The sequence below is a fragment of the Oncorhynchus tshawytscha genome, linkage group LG10 (genome assembly GCF_018296145.1).
Source record: "Oncorhynchus tshawytscha isolate Ot180627B linkage group LG10, Otsh_v2.0, whole genome shotgun sequence".
NCBI classification, from domain to species: domain Eukaryota; kingdom Metazoa; phylum Chordata; class Actinopteri; order Salmoniformes; family Salmonidae; genus Oncorhynchus; species Oncorhynchus tshawytscha.
In genome coordinates, this window is record NC_056438.1 from 12,021,687 (window position 1) to 12,044,186 (window position 22,500).

At 44.3% G+C, this 22,500-nt stretch overlaps 1 protein-coding gene across 1 annotated transcript in view; it reads left to right on the plus strand.

Moving 5' to 3' along the window:
* Positions 1 to 22,500, plus strand: part of LOC112236602 (Rho GTPase activating protein 36) — a 153,195-nt gene that overhangs the window by 73,770 nt on the left and 56,925 nt on the right. The window contains exon 2 of the mRNA XM_042329323.1: positions 11,283 to 11,439. Coding sequence (XP_042185257.1) covers positions 11,283 to 11,439 — 157 coding nt within the window. The remainder of the gene's footprint in view (positions 1 to 11,282; positions 11,440 to 22,500) is intronic.

Here is a 22,500-nt window from a genome sequence, read left to right on the forward strand (position 1 = left end):
ATAACAAATAACGATAACTTGGCTATATACACGGGGTTCCAGTACCGAGTCAATGTGCAGGGGTACTGGGTAATTGAGGTAGATACTGTATGTACATATAATTAGGAATAAAGTGAGGATATTAAACAGTAGCAGCAGAGTACAGTATGTGATGAGTCAAAAATGTTAGTGCTAAAAGGGTCAATGCAGATAGTCCGGGTAGCTATTTGGTTAACTATTTAACTAACTATTTAGCAGTCTTATGGCTTGTGGTTAGAAGCTGTTCAGGGTTCTGTTGTTAAGGAAGTTACTGTTGCTGTTGTTCCTGTTGCCAAGGAAGTGAGAGAAGGGAAGAAATTCATTTGAGCTGCAGAAAGAGATTTTAAAAAATAGACTGAATGACACCGAAGAGGCACATTGACAAAAATAAAATGTATATGTACAGTGTGGAGGAGACACACAAGGTCTTATCTGATGACATGGAGTCTGAGCTGTATAAAGAGAGGTTATGACAGTGTGGAGGAGACACACAAGGTCTTATCTGATGACATGGAGTCTGGGCTATATAAAGAGAGGTTATGACAGTGTGGAGGAGACACACAAGGTCTTATCTGATGACATGGAGTCTGGGCTATATAGGTTATGAAAGAGAGGTCTGATGACAGTATATAAAGGAGGTTATGACAGTGTGGAGGAGACACACAAGGTCTTATCTGATGACATGGAGTCTGGGCTATATAAAGAGAGGTTATGACAGTGTGGAGGAGACACACAAGGTCTTATCTGATGACATGGAGTCTGGGCTATATAAAGAGAGGTTATGACAGTGTGGAGGAGACACACAAGGTCTTATCTGATGACATGGAGTCTGGGCTATATAAAGAGAGGCTATGACAGTGTGGAGGAGACACACAAGGTCTTATCTGATGACATGGAGTCTGGGCTATATAAAGAGAGGTTATGAGAGAGTAGTGGAGAGACACACAAGGTCTTATCTGATGACATGGAGTCTGGGCTATATAAAGAGAGGTTATGACAGTGTGGAGGAGACACACAAGGTCTCATCTGATGACATGGAGTCTGGGCTATATAAAGAGAGGTTATGACAGTGTGGAGGAGACACACAAGGTCTTATCTGATGACATGGAGTCTGGGCTATATAAAGAGAGGCTATGACAGTGTGGAGGAGACACACAAGGTCTTATCTGATGACATGGAGTCTGGGCTATATAAAGAGAGGTTATGACAGTGTGGAGGAGACACACAAGGTCTCATCTGATGACATGGAGTCTGGGCTATATAAAGAGAGGTTATGAGAGAGTAGCAGAGACACACAAGGTCTTATCTGATGACATGGAGTCTGGGCTATATAAAGAGAGGTTATGACAGTGTGGAGGAGACACACAAGGTCTTATCTGATGACATGGAGTCTGGGCTATATAAAGAGAGGCTATGACAGTGTGGAGGAGACACACAAGGTCTTATCTGATGACATGGAGTCTGGGCTATATAAAGAGAGGCTATGAGAGAGTAGCAGAGACACACAAGGTCTTATCTGATGACATGGAGTCTGGGCTATATAAAGAGAGGCTATGACAGTGTGGAGGAGACACACAAGGTCTCATCTGATGACATGGAGTCTGGGCTATATAAAGAGAGGCTATGACAGTGTGGAGGAGACACACAAGGTCTCATCTGATGACATGGAGTCTGGGCTATATGACAAGAGAGGTTATGAGAGTGTAGCAGAGACACACAAGGTCTTATCTGATGACATGGAGTCTGGGCTATATAAAGAGAGGCTATGACAGTGTGGAGGAGACACACAAGGTCTCATCTGATGACATGGAGTCTGGGCTATATAAAGAGAGGTTATGAGAGTGTGGAGGAGACACACAAGGTCTATCTGATGACATGGAGTCTGGGCTATATAAAGAGAGAGGTTATGAGAGAGTAGCAGAGACACACAAGGTCTTATCTGATGACATGGAGTCTGGGCTATATAAAGAGAGGCTATGACAGTGTGGAGGAGACACACAAGGTCTCATCTGATGACATGGAGTCTGGGCTATATAAAGAGAGGCTATGACAGTGTGGAGGAGACACACAAGGTCTCATCTGATGACATGGAGTCTGGGCTATATAAAGAGAGGCTATGACAGTGTGGAGGAGACACACAAGGTCTTATCTGATGACATGGAGTCTGGGCTATATAAAGAGAGGCTATGACAGTGTGGAGGAGACACACAAGGTCTTATCTGATGACATGGAGTCTGGGCTATATAAAGAGAGGCTATGACAGTGTGGAGGAGACACACAAGGTCTTATCTGATGACATGGAGTCTGGGCTATATAAATGACATGGAGAGGCTATAAAGACAGGCTATGACAGTGTGGAGGAGACACACAAGGTCTCATCTGATGACATGGAGTCTGGGCTATATAAAGAGAGGTTATGAGAGAGTAGCAGAGACACACAAGGTCTTATCTGATGACATGGAGTCTGGGCTATATAAAGAGAGGTTATGACAGTGTGGAGGAGACACACAAGGTCTCATCTGATGACATGGAGTCTGGGCTATATAAAGAGAGGCTATGACAGTGTGGAGGAGACACACAAGGTCTCATCTGATGACATGGAGTCTGGGCTATATAAAGAGAGGTTATGACAGTGTGGAGGAGACACACAAGGTCTCATCTGATGACATGGAGTCTGGGCTATATAAAGAGAGGCTATGAGAGTGTGGAGAGACACACAAGGTCTTATCTGATGACATGGAGTCTGGGCTATATAAAGAGAGGCTATGACAGTGTGGAGGAGACACACAAGGTCTCATCTGATGACATGGAGTCTGGGCTATATAAAGAGAGGCTATGACAGTGTGGAGGAGACACACAAGGTCTCATCTGATGACATGGAGTCAGAATTTGTTCTTAACAGACTTGCCTAGTTAAATAAAGGTAAAAAAGTGAACTATATATATAAATGAAATAATCTGCCAACAATTGTTGGAAAGAATTTGCCGTTTTTTTAACAAGATTCTTGTGGATTGGTTGAAAAACAAGTTTTAACCTATTTGTATGTAAACTTCCGACTTCAACTGTAAATCAGAATGTAGGCCTACATTTAAGGTATACAATATACCACACCCCCATTCCATAAATTAAACTTTGACCTATTAGCATCTTCACCCACTGTCACACGACACCTTCACCCACGGTCACAGGACTCCTTCACCCACTGTCACAGGACTCCTTCACCCACTGTCACAGGACACCTTCACCCACTGTCACACGACACCTTCACCCACGGTCACAGGACACCTTCACCCACTGTCACACGACATCTTCACCCACTGTCACAAGACACCTTCACCCACTGTCACAGGACTCCTTCGCCCACTGTCACAGGACACCATCACCCACTGTCACAGGACACCTTCACCCACTGTCACAGGACACCTTCACCCACTGTCACAGGACACCTTCGCCCACTGTCACAGGTCTCCTTCACCCACTGTCACAGGACACCTTCACCCACTGTCACAAGACTCCTTCACCCACTTACCCCAAGGCAGCCAAACTTCCCCTGTCCCTATGCTCAATGTACCACATACCGTGAGTAACTTGTGTTCTCAAAACGTTTATATTTACATCAAATCTGATTTTCCTCCAGGGATACAGAACCTCCTGCAGTATATGTAGATATCTGTCAGAGCGAATACTGTGTTTCCCTTGATGGAGTGATGCTGAATGTAAAAAAGGGCTCAACATACCGCATACCGTCACATGACATGTGTGACGACCTCTGACCTTTGACTCCCGGCCCAGTCAGGCAGATAGAGTGGTGATGACTCCAGTGGAAAGCTGTTTCGGTGCTGACATGACAAACAAGGAAAATTAACGAAATGGAGAAAAAATAAACGGAACAGCCTGGTAACAATGGAAATGAAATGATTCATATCCCGTCAGTCAAGCATACGAGGATTCATCGGTTCACCTAACACTAATAATGGTTTATACTTGCAATAGAACAGAACCATATCATCATGAGAAAGTATACAACCTTCTAACAATGGTTCCAGAATCCTGACACACACACGTAACCCCCCTCCACCCAATCACACCCAACCCCCCACCCAATCACACCCCCCCAGCCCAATGTTCTAGACCAGTTGATTCTGATTCTAGAACAGCATTAGTTACTCTGATGATCTCGACCAGTTGATTCATAGACACATTAGTTACTCTAATGATCTCGACCAATGATTAGTTACTCTCGACCAGTTGATTCTGATTCTAGAACAGCATTAGTTACTCTGATTCAGTTGATTCTGATTCTAGAACAGCATTAGTTACTCTGATGATCTAGACCAGTTGATTCTGATTCTAGAACAGCATTAGTTACTCTGATGATCTAGACCAGTTGATTCTGATTCTAGAACAGCATTAGTTACTCTGATGATTTAGACCAGTTGATTCTGATTCTAGAACAGCGTTAGTTACTCTGATGATCTAGACCAGTTGATTCTGATTCTAGAACAGCATTAGTTACTCTGATGATTTAGACCAGTTGATTCTGATTCTAGAACAGCATTAGTTACTCTGATGATCTAGACCAGTTGATTCTGATTCTAGAACAGCATTAGTTACTCTGATGATCTAGACCAGTTGATTCTGATTCTAGAACAGCATTAGTTACTCTCATTATCTAGACCAGTTGATTCTGATTCTAGAACAGCATTGGTTACTCTGATGATCAAGACCAGTTGATTCTGATCCTAGAACAGCATTAGTTACTCTGATGATCTAGACCAGTTGATTCTGATTCTAGAACAGCATTAGTTACTCTGATGATCTAGACCAGTTGATTCTGATTCTAGAACAGCATTAGTTAGTCTGATGATCTAGACCAGTTGATTCTGATCCTATAATAGCATCGTCCTGGGTACCAGTTTGTTTTGGCTCTCTTCCCAACTCCTTATGGAACTGTGATGTTTGGCTTGATATTGAAATCAATAGAGCTGGCAAGAGAACAACCAGATCGGGTACCAGGCCAGCATACAGTGCCTTCGGAAAGTATTCAGACCCCTTGACTTTTTTTTAGGTTACAGCCTAATTCTAAAAATGATGAAATAGTTTTTTCAGTCAATCTACACACAATACCCAATAATGACAAAGAAAACATTTTTTTTCTCTGAATTTCAGCTAATTTATGAAAAAATTCAAACTGAAATATCACATTTACATAAGTATTCAGACCCTTTACTCTGAGTACTTTGTTGAAGCACCTTTGGCAGTGATTACAGCCCCGAGTCTTCTTTTGTATGACTCTACAAGCTTGGCACACCTGTATTTGGAGAGATTCTCCCATTTTCTCTGCTAATCCTCTCAAGCTCTGTCAGGTTGGATGGGGAGCATTGGATGGGGAGATAATTCCAGGTCTCTCCAGAGATGTTTGATCGGGTTCAAGTCCGGGCTCTAACTGGGCAACTCAAGGACATTCAGAGACTTGTCCTGAGTTGTCTTGGCTGTGTGCTTAGGGTTGTTGTCCTGTTGGAAGGTGAATCTTCGCCCCAGTCTGAGATCCTGAGTGCTCTGGAGCATGTTTTCATCAAGGATCTCTGTTCTTTGCTCCATTCATCTTTGCCTCAATCCTGACTAGTCTCCCACTCCCTGCCTCTGAAAAACATCCCCTTGCTGCCACCACCATGCTTCACCATAGGGATGGTGCCAGGTTTCCTCCAGACGGTTTCCTCCTTGGCATTCATGCCAAAGAGTTCAATCTTGGTTTCACCAGACCAGAGAATCTTGTTTCTCATGGTCTGAGAGTCTTTAGGTGCCCTTTGCCAAACTCCAAGTGGGCTGTCTTGTGCCTTTTACTGAGGAGTGGCTTCCGTCTGGTCACTCTACCATAAAGGCCTGATTGGTGGAGTGCTGCAGAGTTGGTTGTCCTTCTGGAAGTTTCTCCCATCTCCACAGAGGAACTCTATTGGATTCTTGGTCACCTCCCTGACCAAGGCCCTTCTTCCCCGATTGCTCAGTTTGGCCTGGTGGACAGCTCTAGGAAGAGTCTTGGGGGTTCCAAACTTCTTCCATTTAAGAATGTTGGAGGCCACTGTGTTCTTGGGGACTTTCAATGCTGCTGAAATGTTTTGGTGCCCTTCCCCAGATCTGTGCCTCGACACGATCCTGTCTCGGAGCTCTACGGACAATTCCTTCGACCTCATGGCTTGGTTTTTGCTCTGACAATCTCATAGCAAAGGTTCTGAATACTATATGTATGTAAATATATATATATATATATATATGTAAATAAGATATTTAAGTTTTATTTTATTTGTTATACATTCTTTTTTAAATCTAAAAACCTGTTTTTGCATTGTCATTGTGGGGAAATGTGTGTAGATGTCTGAGGAAATATTTTTTATTTAATCCATTTTAGAATAAGGCTGTAACATAACAAGATGTGGGAAAAGTAAAGGGGTCTGAACACTGCGACTGTATTCCCACAACAATATCATAGCACATTAAAACGTCATGCTTTCATGCGTCTGTTCTAAGACCTGCGGAGTCCACTTCTCAAATGGCACCCTATTCCCTATATAGTGCACTACGTTTGACTAGAGCCTTATGGGACCGGGTCAAAAGTAGTGTACACTATATAGGGAATATGAAGCCATTTGGAACGTACTTTAAATATTCCCGAAGCCTTGTGGGTCCAGTGTGAACCCAGGGGGAGAGGGCCTTGAAGGGGGAGAGTCTTCCGGTTGTGACCTCTCTTATTCTCTTCTCCACACTGAGAATGACCTGACATTTATCCCCCAGACATAGCCTTCAGCGTTCAAAAAGAAGTTTGTCCTCTGTCTAAACCAAAGAGTGCGCTCTGGGCCGTAAGTACATTCAGAGAGTTTTCAGATTTTCCTTTCAGAAATTCAGAGCGCACACTAGACACTGGCTGAGGAGTAGGGTTGATCCGAGTGCTCTGACCTGACAACAGCAGTCAAGCACCCAAGCTAACTGGCTAATGTTGGCTAGCTTGCTAGCTACTTCCAGACATAAATGAGAGAAAACCTCACTCTGACCCTTTTTCTCGCCAGCTAGATGGGCTGTTTACATGTTATCCAGTGCCTTGGTGACTGTAACTGTGCTGCTGGCAACAATTTAATTACACTTTTTTGCCGACTTTCACTGATACCGACCATATTCAACAGGTGTTGAGAGTTCACTCTTACTGACACCGACCATATTCAACAGGTGTTGAGAGTTCACTCTTACTGACACCGACCATATTCAACAGGTGTTGAGAGTTCGCTCTTACTGACACCGACCATATTCAACAGGTGTTGAGAGTTCGCTCTTACTGACACCGACCATATTCAACAGGTGTTGAGAGTTCACTCTTACTGACACCGACCATATTCAACAGGTGTTGAGAGTTCACTCTTACTGACACCGACCATATTCAACAGGTGTTGAGAGTTCACTCTTACTGACACCGACCATATTCAACAGGTGTTGAGAGTTCACTCTTACTGACACCGACCATATTCAACAGGTGTTGAGAGTTCGCTCTTACTGACACCGACCATATTCAACAGGTGTTGAGAGTTCACTCTTACTGACACCGACCATATTCAACAGGTGTTGAGAGTTCACTCTTACTGACACCGGCCATATTCAACAGGTGTTGAGAGTTCACTCTTACTGACACCGACCATATTCAACAGGTGTTGAGAGTTCACTCTGACACTTACGACCATATTACAGGTGTTGTTCAACAGGTGTTGAGAGTTCGCTCTTACTGACACCGGCCATATTCAACAGGTGTTGAGAGTTCACTCTTACTGACACCGACCATATTCAACAGGTGTTGAGAGTTCACTCTTACTGACACCGACCATATTCAACAGGTGTTGAGAGTTCACTCTTACTGACACCGACCATATTCAACAGGTGTTGAGAGTTCACTCTTACTGACACCGACCATATTCAACAAGTGTTGAGAGTTCGCTCTTACTGACACCGACCATATTCAACAGGTGTTGAGAGTTCGCTCTTACTGACACCGACCATATTCAACAGGTGTTGAGAGTTCGCTCTTACTGACACCGACCATATTCAACAGGTGTTGAGAGTTCGCTCCTGCACGCTCAGACGAGAGTACTCCGAGATAGGAGTAGATGGCCAGAGTGAATTTAGGAACGCACCCTACGAAAAAACGGAACTTACCCCCTACTTGAGGAATAGGGTGCCATTTTGGATGTACAATATATCTACAGTATATCCTATTCCACGGCGATTTGATGGTTGGATAATAGTACAGATGGGTGGCAGTCAGCAATGATGACAACCGTCAAAATAAACCTTTTATGGTTTTCTGTTCATTACGTAGTCGTATATTCCATGTGGGTTGTGGATAAAAAATAATATTTGGGATCAAATCAAATCACATTTTATTTGTCACATACACATGGTTAGCAGATGTTATTGCGAGTGTAGCGAAATGCTTGTGCTTCTAGTTCCCGACAGTGCAGTAATATCAAGTAATCTAACAACTCCCCAACAACAACCTATTACACACAAATCTAAAGGGGTGAATGAGAATATGTACATATAAGTATATGGATGAGCGATGGCCGAGCGCCATAGGCAAGGTGCAATAGATGGTACAAAATACAGTATATACATGTGATATGAGTAGTGTAAGATATGTAAACATTATAACAGTGGCATTATTTAGAGTGGCATTGTATAAAGTGAAAAGTGATCAATTTATTAAAGTGGCCAGTGATTGGGTCTCCATGTAGGCAAGTGGCCAGTGATTGGGTCTCCATGTAGGCAAGTGGCCAGTGATTGGGTCTCCATGTAGGCAGTGGCCAGTGGTCTCCATGTGGCAAGTGGCCAGTGATTGGGTCTCCATGTAGGCAAGTGGCCAGTGATTGGGTCTCCATGTAGGCAAGTGGCCAGTGATTGGGTCTCCATGTATGCAAGTGGCCAGTGATTGGGTCTCCATGTAGGCAAGTGGCCAGTGATTGGGTCTCCATGTAGGCAAGTGGCCAGTGATTGGGTCTCCATGTAGGCAAGTGGCCAGTGATTGGGTCTCCATGTTGGCAGCAGCCTCTCTGAGTTACTGATGGCTGTTCAGCAGTCTGATGGCCTTGAGATTAAAGCTGTTTTTCAGTCCCTCGGTCCCAGCTTTGTTGCACCTATACTGACCTCACCTTCTTTATGGTAGCGGTGGGAACAGACAGAGGCTCGGGTGCTTCTTGTCCTGATTATTTTTTTGGCCTTCCTGTGACATCGGGTGCTGTAGGTGTCTGTAGGTAGAGGGCAGGTAGTTGGCCCCCGGTGATGCGTTGTGTAGACCTCACCACCCTCTGGAGAGCCGTACGGTTGAGGGCGGAGCAGTTGCCATACCAGGCTGTGATAGCCCGACAGGATGCTCTCGATTGTGCATCTGTAAAGGTTTGTCAGGGTTTTGGGTGACACATTTCTTCAGCCTCCTGAGGTTGAAGAGGCACTGTTGGGTGGACCATTTCAGTTTGTCTGTGATGTGTACACCGAGGAAGTTAAAACGTTCCACCTTCTCCACTGCCGTCCCATCGATGTGGATAGGGGGCTGCTCCCTCTGCTGTTTCCTGAAGTCCACGATCATCTCCTTTGTTTTGTTGACGTTGAATGGGAGGTTGTTTTCCTGTTTTCCTGACACCACACTCGGAGTGCCCTCACCTCCTCCCTGTAGGCTGTCTCGTCATTGTTGGTAATCAAGACCACTACTGTTGTGTCGTCTGCCAACTTGATGATTGAGTTGGAGGCGTGCGTGGCCACGTAGTCGTGGGTGAACAGGGAGTACAGGAGAGGGCTGAGCTCCTTTAGTATTGAGACTATCGATTTGCCTTTTTCTTTTTCTTTCTCTGACATTCTTTTTTTTATGGTGACCTTATCATATGCAACTCATCTCTTTTCCTCTCTCTCCCTCCACTCCTCTTCCATCTCCATCTACTCCTTTAATCACTCATCTTCACTTCTCCTCTCTCTCTCTCTCTCTCCCTCCACTCCTCTTCCATCTCCATCTACTCCTTTAATCACTCATCTTCACTTCTCCTCTCTCTCTCTCTCTCCCTCCACTCCTCTTCCATCTCCATCTACTCCTTTAATCACTCATCTTCACTTCTCCTCTCTCTCTCTCTCCCTCCACTCCTCTTCCATCTCCATCTACTCCTTTAATCACTCATCTTCACTTCTCCTCTCTCTCTCTCTCTCCCTCCACTCCTCTTCCATCTCCATCTACTCCTTTAATCACTCATCTTCACTTCTCTCTCTCTCTCTCTCTCCCTCCACTCCTCTTCCATCTCCATCTACTCCTTTAATCACTCATCTTCGCTTCTCCTCTCTCTCTCTCTCTCCCTCCACTCCTCTTCCATCTCCATCTACTCCTTTAATCACTCATCTTCACTTCTCCTCTCTCTCTCTCTCCCTCCACTCCTCTTCCATCTCCATCTACTCCTTTAATCACTCATCTTCACTTCTCCTCTCTCTCTCTCTCTCCCTCCACTCCTCTTCCATCTCCATCTACTCCTTTAATCACTCATCTTCACTTCTCCTCTCTCTCTCTCTCTCTCCCTCCACTCCTCTTCCATCTCCATCTACTCCTTTAATCACTCATCTTCACTTCTCCTCTCTCTCTCTCTCTCCCTCCACTCCTCTTCCATCTCCATCTACTCCTTTAATCACTCATCTTCACTTCTCCTCTCTCTCTCTCTCCCTCCACTCCTCTTCCATCTCCATCTACTCCTTTAATCACTCATCTTCACTTCTCCTCTCTCTCTCTCTCCCTCCACTCCTCTTCCATCTCCATCTACTCCTTTAATCACTCATCTTCACTTCTCCTCTCTCTCTCTCTCCCTCCACTCCTCTTCCATCTCCATCTACTCCTTTAATCACTCATCTTCACTTCTCCTCTCTCTCTCTCTCTCCCTCCACTCCTCTTCCATCTCCATCTACTCCTTTAATCACTCATCTTCGCTTCTCCTCTCTCTCTCTCTCTCCCTCCACTCCTCTTCCATCTCCATCTACTCCTTTAATCACTCATCTTCGCTTCTCCTCTCTCTCTCTCTCTCTCTCTCTCTCTCTCTCTCTATTACTCTTTACTCTGAACTCTCTCTCTCTATTACTCTCTCTCTATTACTCTGAACAAAAAATATGTCTATCTCAATGAGACAAACTTGCATGAACAAAGGTTTTATATGTATATATTTTACACATTTAACACTATCTTTTTCTTTTTCTCTCTCCTCCAGGGTGACCATACGTGGGCGACCATGTTGGGCCAGAGTGTCCGTTTGCAGCCAGTACCCATCCAGAGCCTGTCTGAGCTGGAGAGAGCCCGGTTGCAGGATGTGGCCTGCTACCATCTGGAGAAGAGGGACCTGGACTTCAACATCAGCATCCCCAGAGGTACAGAACTGATAGGTCTGGGACTCTGTGGCCATGCCAGAAAGGAAGGACAGAGATATGAGGCTGGTCTATCTCCAGATAATAAAGCTCTTCATTGCTCAATTGGGGTTTGAATCTGGAGGAGAAGGACCTCGTCCTCATAATCAGCGTCCCTAGAAGTACAGAGGAAGGGGTAGTAGTTCATATATGGCCATGCTAAAAGACAGAAATATGTTATGGAATATGAGATGGAAGTCCCGAGAGCTTTACAAGTGAGGAATAAATACTACAGTATATGTCAACACTATAAAGGGGAAGTAGACTCTATGGCCATACTAGAGAGGAGGAGTAGACTCTATGGCCATGCTAGAGAGGAGGTGTAGACTCTATGGCCATACTAGACAGGAGGTGTAGACGCTATGGCCATGCTAGAGAGGAGGTGTAGACTCTATGGCCATACTAGAGAGGAGGAGTAGACTCTATGGCCATACTAGAGAGGAGGTGTAGACTCTATGGCCATACTAGAGAGGAGGTGTAGACTCTATGGCCATACTAGAGAGGAGGTGTAGACTCTATGGCCATGCTAGAGAGGAGGAATAGACCCTATAGCCATACTAGAGAGGAGGTGTAGACTCTATGGCCATACTAGAGAGGAGGAGTAGACTCTATGGCCATACTAGAGAGGAGGTGTAGACTCTATGGCCATACTAGAGAGGAGGAGTAGACTCTATGGCCATGTTGGAGAGGAGGAGTAGACTCTATGGCCATACTAGAGAGGAGGAGTAGACTCTATGGCCATACTAGAGAGGAGGAGTAGACTCTATGGCCATACTAGAGAGGAGGAGTAAACTCTATGGCCATACTAGAGAGGAGGTGTAGACTCTATGGCCATACTAGAGAGGAGGTGTAGACTCTATGGCCATACTAGAGAGGAAGAGTAGACTCTATGGCCATACTAGAGAGGAGGAGTAGACTCTATGGCCATACTAGAGAGGAGGAGTAAACTCTATGGCCATACTAGAGAGGAGGAGTAAACTCTATGGCCATACTATAGAGGAGGAGTAGACTCTATGGCCATGCTAGAGAGGAAGAGTAGACTCTATGGCCATACTAGAGAGGAGGAGTAGACTCTATGGCCATGTTGGAGAGGAGGTGTAGACTCTATGGCCATACTAGAGAGGAGGTGTAGACTCTATGACCATACTAGAAAAGAAGAGTAGACTCTATGGCCATACTAGAGAGGAGGAGTAGACTCTATGGCCATGTTGGAGAGGAGGAGTAGACTCTATGGCCATACTAGAGAGGAGGTGTAGACTCTATGGCCATACTAGAGAGGAGGTGTAGACTCTATGGCCATACTAGAGAGGAGGAGTAGACTCTATGGCCATACTAGAGAGGAGGAGTAAACTCTATGGCCATACTAGAGAGGAGGAGTAGACTCTATGGCCATACTAGAGAGGAGGTGTAGACTCTATGGCCATACTAGAGAGGAGGTGTAGACTCTATGGCCATACTAGAGAGGAGTAGTAGACTCTATGGCCATACTAGAGAGGAAGAGTAGACTCTATGGCCATACTAGAGAGGAGGAGTAGACTCTATGGCCATACTAGAGAGGAGGAGTAAACTCTATGGCCATACTAGAGAGGAGGTGTAGACTCTATGGCCATACTAGAGAGGAGGTGTAGACTCTATGGCCATGCTAGAGAGGAGGAATAGACTTTATAGCCATACTAGAGAGGAGGTGTAGACTCTATGGCCATACTAGAGAGGAGGTGTAGACTCTATGGCCATGCTAGAGAGGAGGAATAGACTCTATGGCCATACTAGAGAGGAGGAGTAGACTCTATGGCCATACTAGAGAGGAGGTAGACTCTATGGCCATGCTAGAGAGGAGGTAGACTCTATGGCCATACTAGAGAGGAGGTGTAGACTCTATGGCCATACTAGAGAGGAGGAATAGACTCTATGGCCATACTAGAGAGGAGGTGTAGACTCTATGGCCATACTAGACTCTATGGCCATACTAGGAGGTGTAGACTCTATGGCCATACTAGAGAGGAGGTAGTAGACTCTATGGCCATGCTAGAGAGGAGGGGGTAGACTCTATGGCCATACTAGAGAGGAGTAGTAGACTCTATGGCCATACTAGAGAGGAGGAGTAGACTCTATGGCCATACTAGAGAGGAGGAGTAGACTCTATGGCCATACTAGAGAGGAGGAGTAGACTCTATGGCCATACTAGAGAGGAGGAGTAGACTCTATGGCCATACTAGAGAGGAGGAGTAGACTCTATGGCCATGTTGGAGAGGAGGTGTAGACTCTATGGCCATACTAGAGAGGAGGAGTAGACTCTATGGCCATACTAGAAAGGAAGACTATGGCCATACTAGAGAGATGGGAGGAGGAGTAGACTCTATGGCCATACTAGAGAGGAGAGGAGGAGTAGACTCTATGGCCATACTAGAGAGGAGTAGTAGACTCTATGGCCATACTAGAGAGGAAGAGTAGACTCTATGGCCATACTAGAGAGGAGGAGTAGACTCTATGGCCATGCTAGAGAGGAAGAGTAGACTCTATGGCCATACTAGAGAGGAGGAGTAGACTCTATGGCCATGTTGGAGAGGAGGTGTAGACTCTATGGCCATACTAGAGAGGAGGTGTAGACTCTATGGCCATACTAGAAAGGAAGAGTAGACTCTATGGCCATACTAGAGAGGAGGAGTAGACTCTATGGCCATACTTGGAGAGGAGGAGTAGACTCTATGGCCATACTAGAGAGGAGGTGTAGACTCTATGGCCATACTAGAGAGGAAGAGTAGACTCTATGGCCATACTAGAGAGGAGGAGTAGACTCTATGGCCATGCTAGAGAGGAAGAGTAGACTCTATGGCCATACTAGAGAGGAGGAGTAGACTCTATGGCCATACTAGAGAGGAGGTGTAGACTCTATGGCCATACTAGAGAGGAGGTGTAGACTCTATGGCCATACTAGAGAGGAGGTGTAGACTCTATGGCCATACTAGGAGAGTAGACTCTATGGCCATACTAGAGAGGAGGAGTAGACTCTATGGCCATACTATAGAGGAGTAGTAGACTCTATGGCCATACTAGAGAGGAGTAGTAGACTCTATGGCCATACTAGAGAGGAAGAGTAGACTCTATGGCCATACTAGAGAGGAGGAGTAGACTCTATGGCCATGCTAGAGAGGAGGAGTAGACTCTATGGCCATACTAGAGAGGAGGAGTAGACTCTATGGCCATGTTGGAGAGGAGGTGTAGACTCTATGGCCATACTAGAGAGGAGGTGTAGACTCTATGGCCATACTAGAGAGGAGTAGTAGACTCTATGGCCATACTAGAGAGGAGGGGTAGACTCTATGGCCATACTATAGAGGAGTAGTAGACTCTATGGCCATACTAGAGAGGAGGAGTAGACTCTATGGCCATACTAGAGAGGAGGAGTAGACTATGGCCATACTGGCCATACTAGAGAGGAGGAGTAGACTCTATGGCCATGCTAGAGAGGAAGAGTAGACTCTATGGCCATACTAGAGAGGAGGAGTAGACTCTATGGCCATGTTGGAGAGGAGGTGTAGACTCTATGGCCATACTAGAGAGGAGGTGTAGACTCTATGGCCATACTAGAAAGGAAGAGTAGACTCTATGGCCATACTAGAGAGGAGGAGTAGACTCTATGGCCATACTGGAGAGGAGGAGTAGACTCTATGGCCATACTAGAGAGGAGGAGTAGACTCTATGGCCATACTAGAGAGGAGGAGTAGACTCTATGGCCATACTAGAGAGGAGGAGTAGACTCTATGGCCATACTAGAGAGGAAGAGTAAACTCTATGGCCATACTAGAGAGGAGGAGTAGACTCTATGGCCATGTTGGAGAGGAGGTGTAGACTCTATGGCCATACTAGAGAGGAGGTGTAGACTCTATGGCCATACTAGAAAGGAAGAGTAGACTCTATGGCCATACTAGAGAGGAGGAGTAGACTCTATGGCCATACTAGAGAGGAGTAGTAGACTCTATGGCCATACTAGAGAGGAAGAGTAGACTCTATGGCCATACAAGAGAGGAGGAGTAGACTCTATGGCCATACTAGAGAGGAGGAGTAGACTCTATGGCCATACTAGAGAGGAAGAGTAGACTCTATGGCCATACTAGAGAGGAGGCCATGTAGACTCTATGGCCATACTAGAGAGGAGGTGTAGACTCTATGGCCATACTAGAGAGGAGGAGTAGTGTAGACTCTATGGCCATACTAGAGAGGAAGAGTAGACTCTATGGCCATACTAGAGAGGAGGAGTAGACTCTATGGCCATACTAGAGAGGAAGAGTAGACTCTGGCCATACTAGAGAGGAGGAGTAGACTCTATGGCCATACTAGAGAGGAGGAGTAGACTCTATGGCCATACTAGAGAGGAGGAGTAGACTCTATGGCCATGCTAGAGAGGAAGAGTAGACTCTATGGCCATACTAGAGAGGAGGAGTAGACTCTATGGCCATGTTGGAGAGGAGGTGTAGACTCTATGGCCATACTAGAGAGGAGGTGTAGACTCTATGGCCATACTAGAAAGGAAGAGTAGACTCTATGGCCATACTAGAGAGGAGGAGTAGACTCTATGGCCATACTAGAGAGGCCATAGACTCTATGGCCATACTAGAGAGGAGGAGTAGACTCTATGGCCATACTAGAGAGGAGGTGTAGACTCTATGGCCATACTAGAGAGGAGGAGACTCTATGTAGACTCTATGGCCATACTAGAGAGGAGGAGTAGACTCTATGGCCATACTAGAGAGGAGGAGTAGACTCTATGGCCATACTAGAGAGGAGGTGTAGACTCTATGGCCATACTAGAGAGGAGGTGTAGACTCTATGGCCATACTAGAGAGGAGGAGTAGACTCTATGGCCATACTAGAGAGGAGGAGTAGACTCTATGGCCATACTAGAGAGGAGGAGTAGACTCTATGGCCATACTAGAGAGGAGGAGTAGACTCTATGGCCATACTAGAGAGGAGGAGTAGACTCTATGGCCATACTAGAGAGGAGGAGTAGACTCTATGGCCATACTAGAGAGGAGGAGTAGACTCTATGGCCATACTAGAGAGGAGGAGTAAGACTCTATGGCCATACTAGAGAGGAGGAGTAGACTCTATGGCCATACTAGAGAGGAGGTGTAGACTCTATGGCCATACTAGAGAGGAGGTGTAGACTCTATGGCCATGCTAGAGAGGAGGAATAGACTTTATAGCCATACTAGAGAGGAGGTGTAGACTCTATGGTCATACTAGAGAGGAGGTGTAGACTCTATGGCCATACTAGAGAGGAGGTGTAGACTCTATGGCCATGCTAGAGAGGAGGAATAGACTCTATGGCCATACTAGAGAGGAGGAGTAGACTCTATGGCCATACTAGAGAGGAGGTGTAGACTCTATGGCCATACTAGCCATACTAGAGAGGACTAGAGGAGGTGTAGACTCTATGGCCATACTAGAGAGGAGGAGTAGACTCTATGGCCATACTAGAGAGGAGGTGTAGACTCTATGGCCATACTAGAGAGGAGGAGTAGACTCTATGGCCATACTAGCGAGGAGGAGTAGACTCTATGGCCATACTATACTAGAGGAGGAGTAGACTCTATGGCCATACTAGCGAGGAGGAGTAGACTCTATGGCCATACTAGAGAGGAGGGTGTAGACTCTATGGCCATACTAGCGAGGAGGAGTAGACTCTATGGCCATACTAGCGAGGAGGAGTAGACTCTATGGCCATACTAGAGAGGAGGAGTAGACTCTATGGCCATACTAGAGAGGAGGTGTAGACTCTATGGCCATACTAGCGAGGAGGAGTAGACTCTATGGCCATACTAGAGAGGAGGTGTAGACTCTATGGCCATACTAGCGAGGAGGAGTAGACTCTATGGCCATACTAGAGAGGAGGTGTAGACTCTATGGCCATACTAGAAAGAGATAACATGAAGTGTCATTTTGTTAGATAAAATAATTTCTCATATCCCAAAAAGGTCCATATAACACGCTTGATTTTGTATTTCCACTTGTTCAATTTGCAAAGAAAGGCATCTGTGAAAATCTCACCCTAAACGTTGTTTCAACCAGTCAAATCATATTCATATTTATTCCTCAGAGATCCTAGAACGTAACCAGACTTCACTATATCATTAGGAATGTGGTATATCCTATAGAACACCATATCAGAGATCCTAGAACGTAACCAGACTTCACTATATCTTTAGGAATGTGGTATATCCTATAGAACACCATATCAGAGATCCTAGAACGTAACCAGACTTCACTATATCATTAGGAATGTGGTATATCATATTGGACACCAAATTTGGTCAGAGAACGACGCCTTCATGGCACGCCAATGACGCGGGCGGTCTTCACATGATCGATTGCAACTTTGTCAAATAAGCACCAATCGTGGTCAAACAAAGCTAGCTAGATAGCCAATGAGCTGGGCTTTATGGGAGTTTCCGGAATACCCGTATCTGTCGCAAAATGTAGCTGCTAACCTTGTGCGACAGCAAGCCTTTTCCTTTTGGACAAAAATTATAAGAATATGGAGCATTAGGAAGTTATGAAAACTGGTTGTTTTGCAAATGTTGAATTTACAATATGGCTACTAATACTGGAAAAGCTAAATGAAAGTCCAAGTATACAAATGTGACGATATTCTTGCAGAAAAATGTCATGTTAATGTAAATGTCTCCTTCACGATTTGCCCAAATGTAGCTGGGTGACTTCACACTAAATGTCATGTAGTTTGCTCATACTTCAAAGTTATCCATCTGAAACTTTGCACATACCATCTTGTGGACACCATGGGAATTACAACCAGAGTGATGGCTAGATGTGGGACCTTTCTGTTGCATTTCAAAGATAGCAAAATTTTAAAAAAATAAAACTGTTGTTTATTTCTTTGTATTTTCTTCTACCAGATCTATTGTGTTACATTCTCCTACATTTAATTCACATTTCCACAACTTCAAAGTGTTTCCTTTCAAATGGTACCGAGAATATGCATATCCTTGCTTCAGGGCCTGAGCTACAGCCTATGTGTAACTTCAATACATCTCAGAGAGAAGCAATCGGTGTAGAAGGGCCTTGGTCAGGGGGTCACATATCTAATCTGGTCAAATCTAATCTGGTCAAATCAAATCTAATCTTGTCAAATCTAATTCAAAAGTAGGACTAGGAAGAAGAGTAGGAGTAACAAGAGTAGAAGGGGTGGTAGGGTGTTACATTCCTCTCTCTTGTCACCAGGGTTACATAAGAGGCGTCACCCTGAACAGTCTCAGTGCTTCTCCATCCAAGTCTATTTTCAGAATGTTAACCTCTTGACCGTTAACCCCTGACCTCTCTCTAATCAGTCAACTGTCTGGACACTGTCGTGGGCACGTTTACCGGTCAGCAGAATAACATTCCAAAGTTATGTCTCTTTCCTTGATTTATTGTGAGTTTTTATTTATTTATTTTTATTACCTGAAGTAAAAGAGTAGAAAGGACTCCTGTATATTTACAACTAAAAAATATTGTATTGGAAAGTGTAACTTTTTGGGCACAATGGTTAGGAATGGAGAATAGAATATAGTAACTTTATTTGATCTAGGGGGAACTTCAGTTTATTCACTTTGGGTTAGTGGCTGGTTGGTTTCATAACACAATCAAGTTCTTTGTCAACACAATTTTTTCCCAGCACATCCATGTTTTTATCCATTTGTTCCCATGGATACTTTTGTCATTGTGAATCATTTGGGATTCAGCCTTGATAAGCTCGTAGTAGATTAATTGTATATGTTTGCCATATGTTGGACCGGAAAACAGCAATGTGAGAATTATCTGCAGTACAGATGTAGGGTCTTAATTTGATCACTCTTTTGTTGCTGATAAATTTTTTGTGCAGGTTCAGGTTTAAAATGGCTTCTTAAGTTTGTAATTTCCACTTTAAGACGTCAGATGTGATTTTCCCTAACAAAAAATGTATCAACCCCTACATTACTTTTAATACAAATAATAATTTAAATATTCTGTTGCTGAGGGATGATTTTTATGCTGTAGCAAACTAGCTCAAATTAAGAGCCTACATCTGTATGTTTTCAGTAATATCATGTCATTAGTCCACATCACTTATAGGAAGAGTTTTTTAAACCGCTTTCCCCTCTTTTTCCCCCGCTTTCCCCTCTCTCCCTCTCTCTCTCACTCTTTCATCCCTCTCTCTCCCCCTTTCATCCCTCTCTCTCCCTCTTTCATCCCTGTCTCTACGTTTTTCATCCCTCTCTCTCCCTCTTTCATCCCTCTATCTACCCCTTTCCTCCCTCTTTCGGCCCTCTTTCATCCCTCTCTCCCTCTTTCATCGCTCTTTCATCCCTCTTTCATCCCTCTCTCACTCTTTCATCCCTCTATCTACCCCTTTCATCCCTCTCTCTCCCTCTTTCATCCCCTCTCTACCCCTTTCATCCCCTCTCTACCCCTTTCATCCCTCTTTCATCCCCCTCTCTACCCCTTTCATCCCTCTCTCTCTCTCTTTCACCCCCTCTCTCCCTCTTTCATCACTCTCTCTCCCTCTTTCATCCCCCTCCCTCCCCCTTTCATCCCCTGCTCTACCCCTTTCATCCCTCTCTCTTCCTCTTCTACCTCTTTTTCTACCACTTTTACCCTCTTTGTTAATCCTCCCTCTCTCCCTCTTGTCTCCATCTTTCTCTCCCTCTTTCTCCCTCTATTCTCCCTCTTTATTTCTCCCTCTTTCATCCTTTTCGTCCCTCCTTTTTCTCTCTTTTCCCAAACTCTGGGGTCAAAGGGATATGGCCCCTCTCTCTGGGGTGACGTTTCCCATGGGTACAGATCTAGGATCAGCTTCCCATCCCCCAATCCTGACCGTAACCATTAGTGGGGTAAACTGCTGAACTGCTGAACTGACCCAGGATCAGCGTCTAGGGGGCGACTTCACGCTCCTCCTGGGCCCCTCAGTAACACGTAGTTTCTGAAACACAGCTGCTATACAAACACAGGAGGCTGCCGAGGGGAGAACGGCTCATAATAATAACCGGAACGGACTGAATAGATTGTCTACAATTGAACAACCTCTAGTGTACAACCATACAGCATCCAGCATTGAAAAGTGCTACGGTAACAGCATGTGTCCAGTCATGGACAGATTTTCACCTAATTTGTTCCAATAAATGCTAATTCCATGGTATAATATAAACTCATTCCTTACTGAATCCTGGAATAGAAAACTAACAGTCACTGGACAACGCTGTAGTATCAAGACTCATTATAGAAACTAACAGTCACTCGACAACGCTGTAGTATCAAGACTCATTATAGAAACTAACAGTCACTCGACAACGCTGTAGTATCAAGACTCATTATAGAAACTAACAGTCACTCGACAACGCTGTAGTATCAAGACTCATAGAAAACTAAGAGTCACTCGACAACGCTGTAGTATCAAGACTCATTATAGAAAACTAAGAGTCACTCGACAACGCTGTAGTATCAAGACTCATTATAGAAAACTAACAGTCACTCGACAACGCTGTAGTATCAAGACTCATTATAGAAAACTAACAGTCACTGGACAACGCTGTAGTATCAAGACTCATTATAGAAAACTAACAGTCACTGGACAACGCTGTAGTATCAAGACTCATTATAGAAAACTAACAGTCACTCGACAACGCTGTAGTATCAAGACTCATTATAGAAACCTAACAGTCACTGGACAACGCTGTAGTATCAAGACTCATTATAGAAAACTAACAGTCACTCGACAACACTGTAGTATCAAGACTCATTATAGAAAACTAACAGTCACTCGACAACGCTGTAGTATCAAGACTCATTATAGAAAACTAACAGTCACTCGACAACGCTGTAGTATCAAGACTCATTATAGAAAACTAACAGTCACTCGACAACACTGTAGTATCAAGACTCATTATAGAAACCTAACAGTCACTCGACAACGCTGTAGTATCAAGACTCATTATAGAAAACTAACAGTCACTCGACAACACTGTAGTATCAAGACTCATTATAGAAAACTAACAGTCACTCGACAACGCTGTAGTATCAAGACTCATTATAGAAAACTAACAGTCACTCGACAACGCCGTAGTATCAAGACTCATTATAGAAAACTAACAGTCACTGGACAACGCTGTAGTATCAAGACTCATTATAGAAAACTAACAGTCACTGGACAACGCTGTAGTATCAAGACTCATTATAGAAACCTAACAGTCACTGGACAACGCTGTAGTATCAAGACTCATTATAGAAAACTAACAGTCACTCGACAACACTGTAGTATCAAGACTCATTATAGAAAACTAACAGTCACTCGACAACGCTGTAGTATCAAGACTCATTATAGAAAACCAAGAGTCACTCGACAACGCTGTAGTATCAAGACTCATTATAGAAAACTAACAGTCACTCGACAACACTGTAGTATCAAGACTCATTATAGAAAACTAACAGTCACTGGACAACGCTGTAGTATCAAGACTCATTATAGAAAACTAACAGTCACTCGACAACGCTGTAGTATCAAGACTCATTATAGAAAACTAACAGTCACTGGACAACGCTGTAGTATCAAGACTCATTATAGAAAACTAACAGTCACTGGACAACAGTCAAGACTCATTATAGAAAACTAACAGTCACTGGACAACGCTGTAGTATCAAGACTCATTATAGAAACCTAACAGTCAGTGGACAACACTGTAGTATCAAGACTCATTATAGAAACCTAACAGTCACTGGACAACGCTGTAGTATCAAGACTCATTATAGAAACCTAACAGTCACTGGACAACGCTGTAGTATCAAGACTCATTATAGAAAACTAACAGTCACTCGACAACGCTGTAGTATCAAGACTCATTATAGAAAACTAACAGTCACTCGACAACGCTGTAGTATCAAGACTCATTATAGAAAACCAAGAGTCACTCGACAACGCTGTAGTATCAAGACTCATTATAGAAAACTAACAGTCACTCGACAACACTGTAGTATCAAGACTCATTATAGAAAACT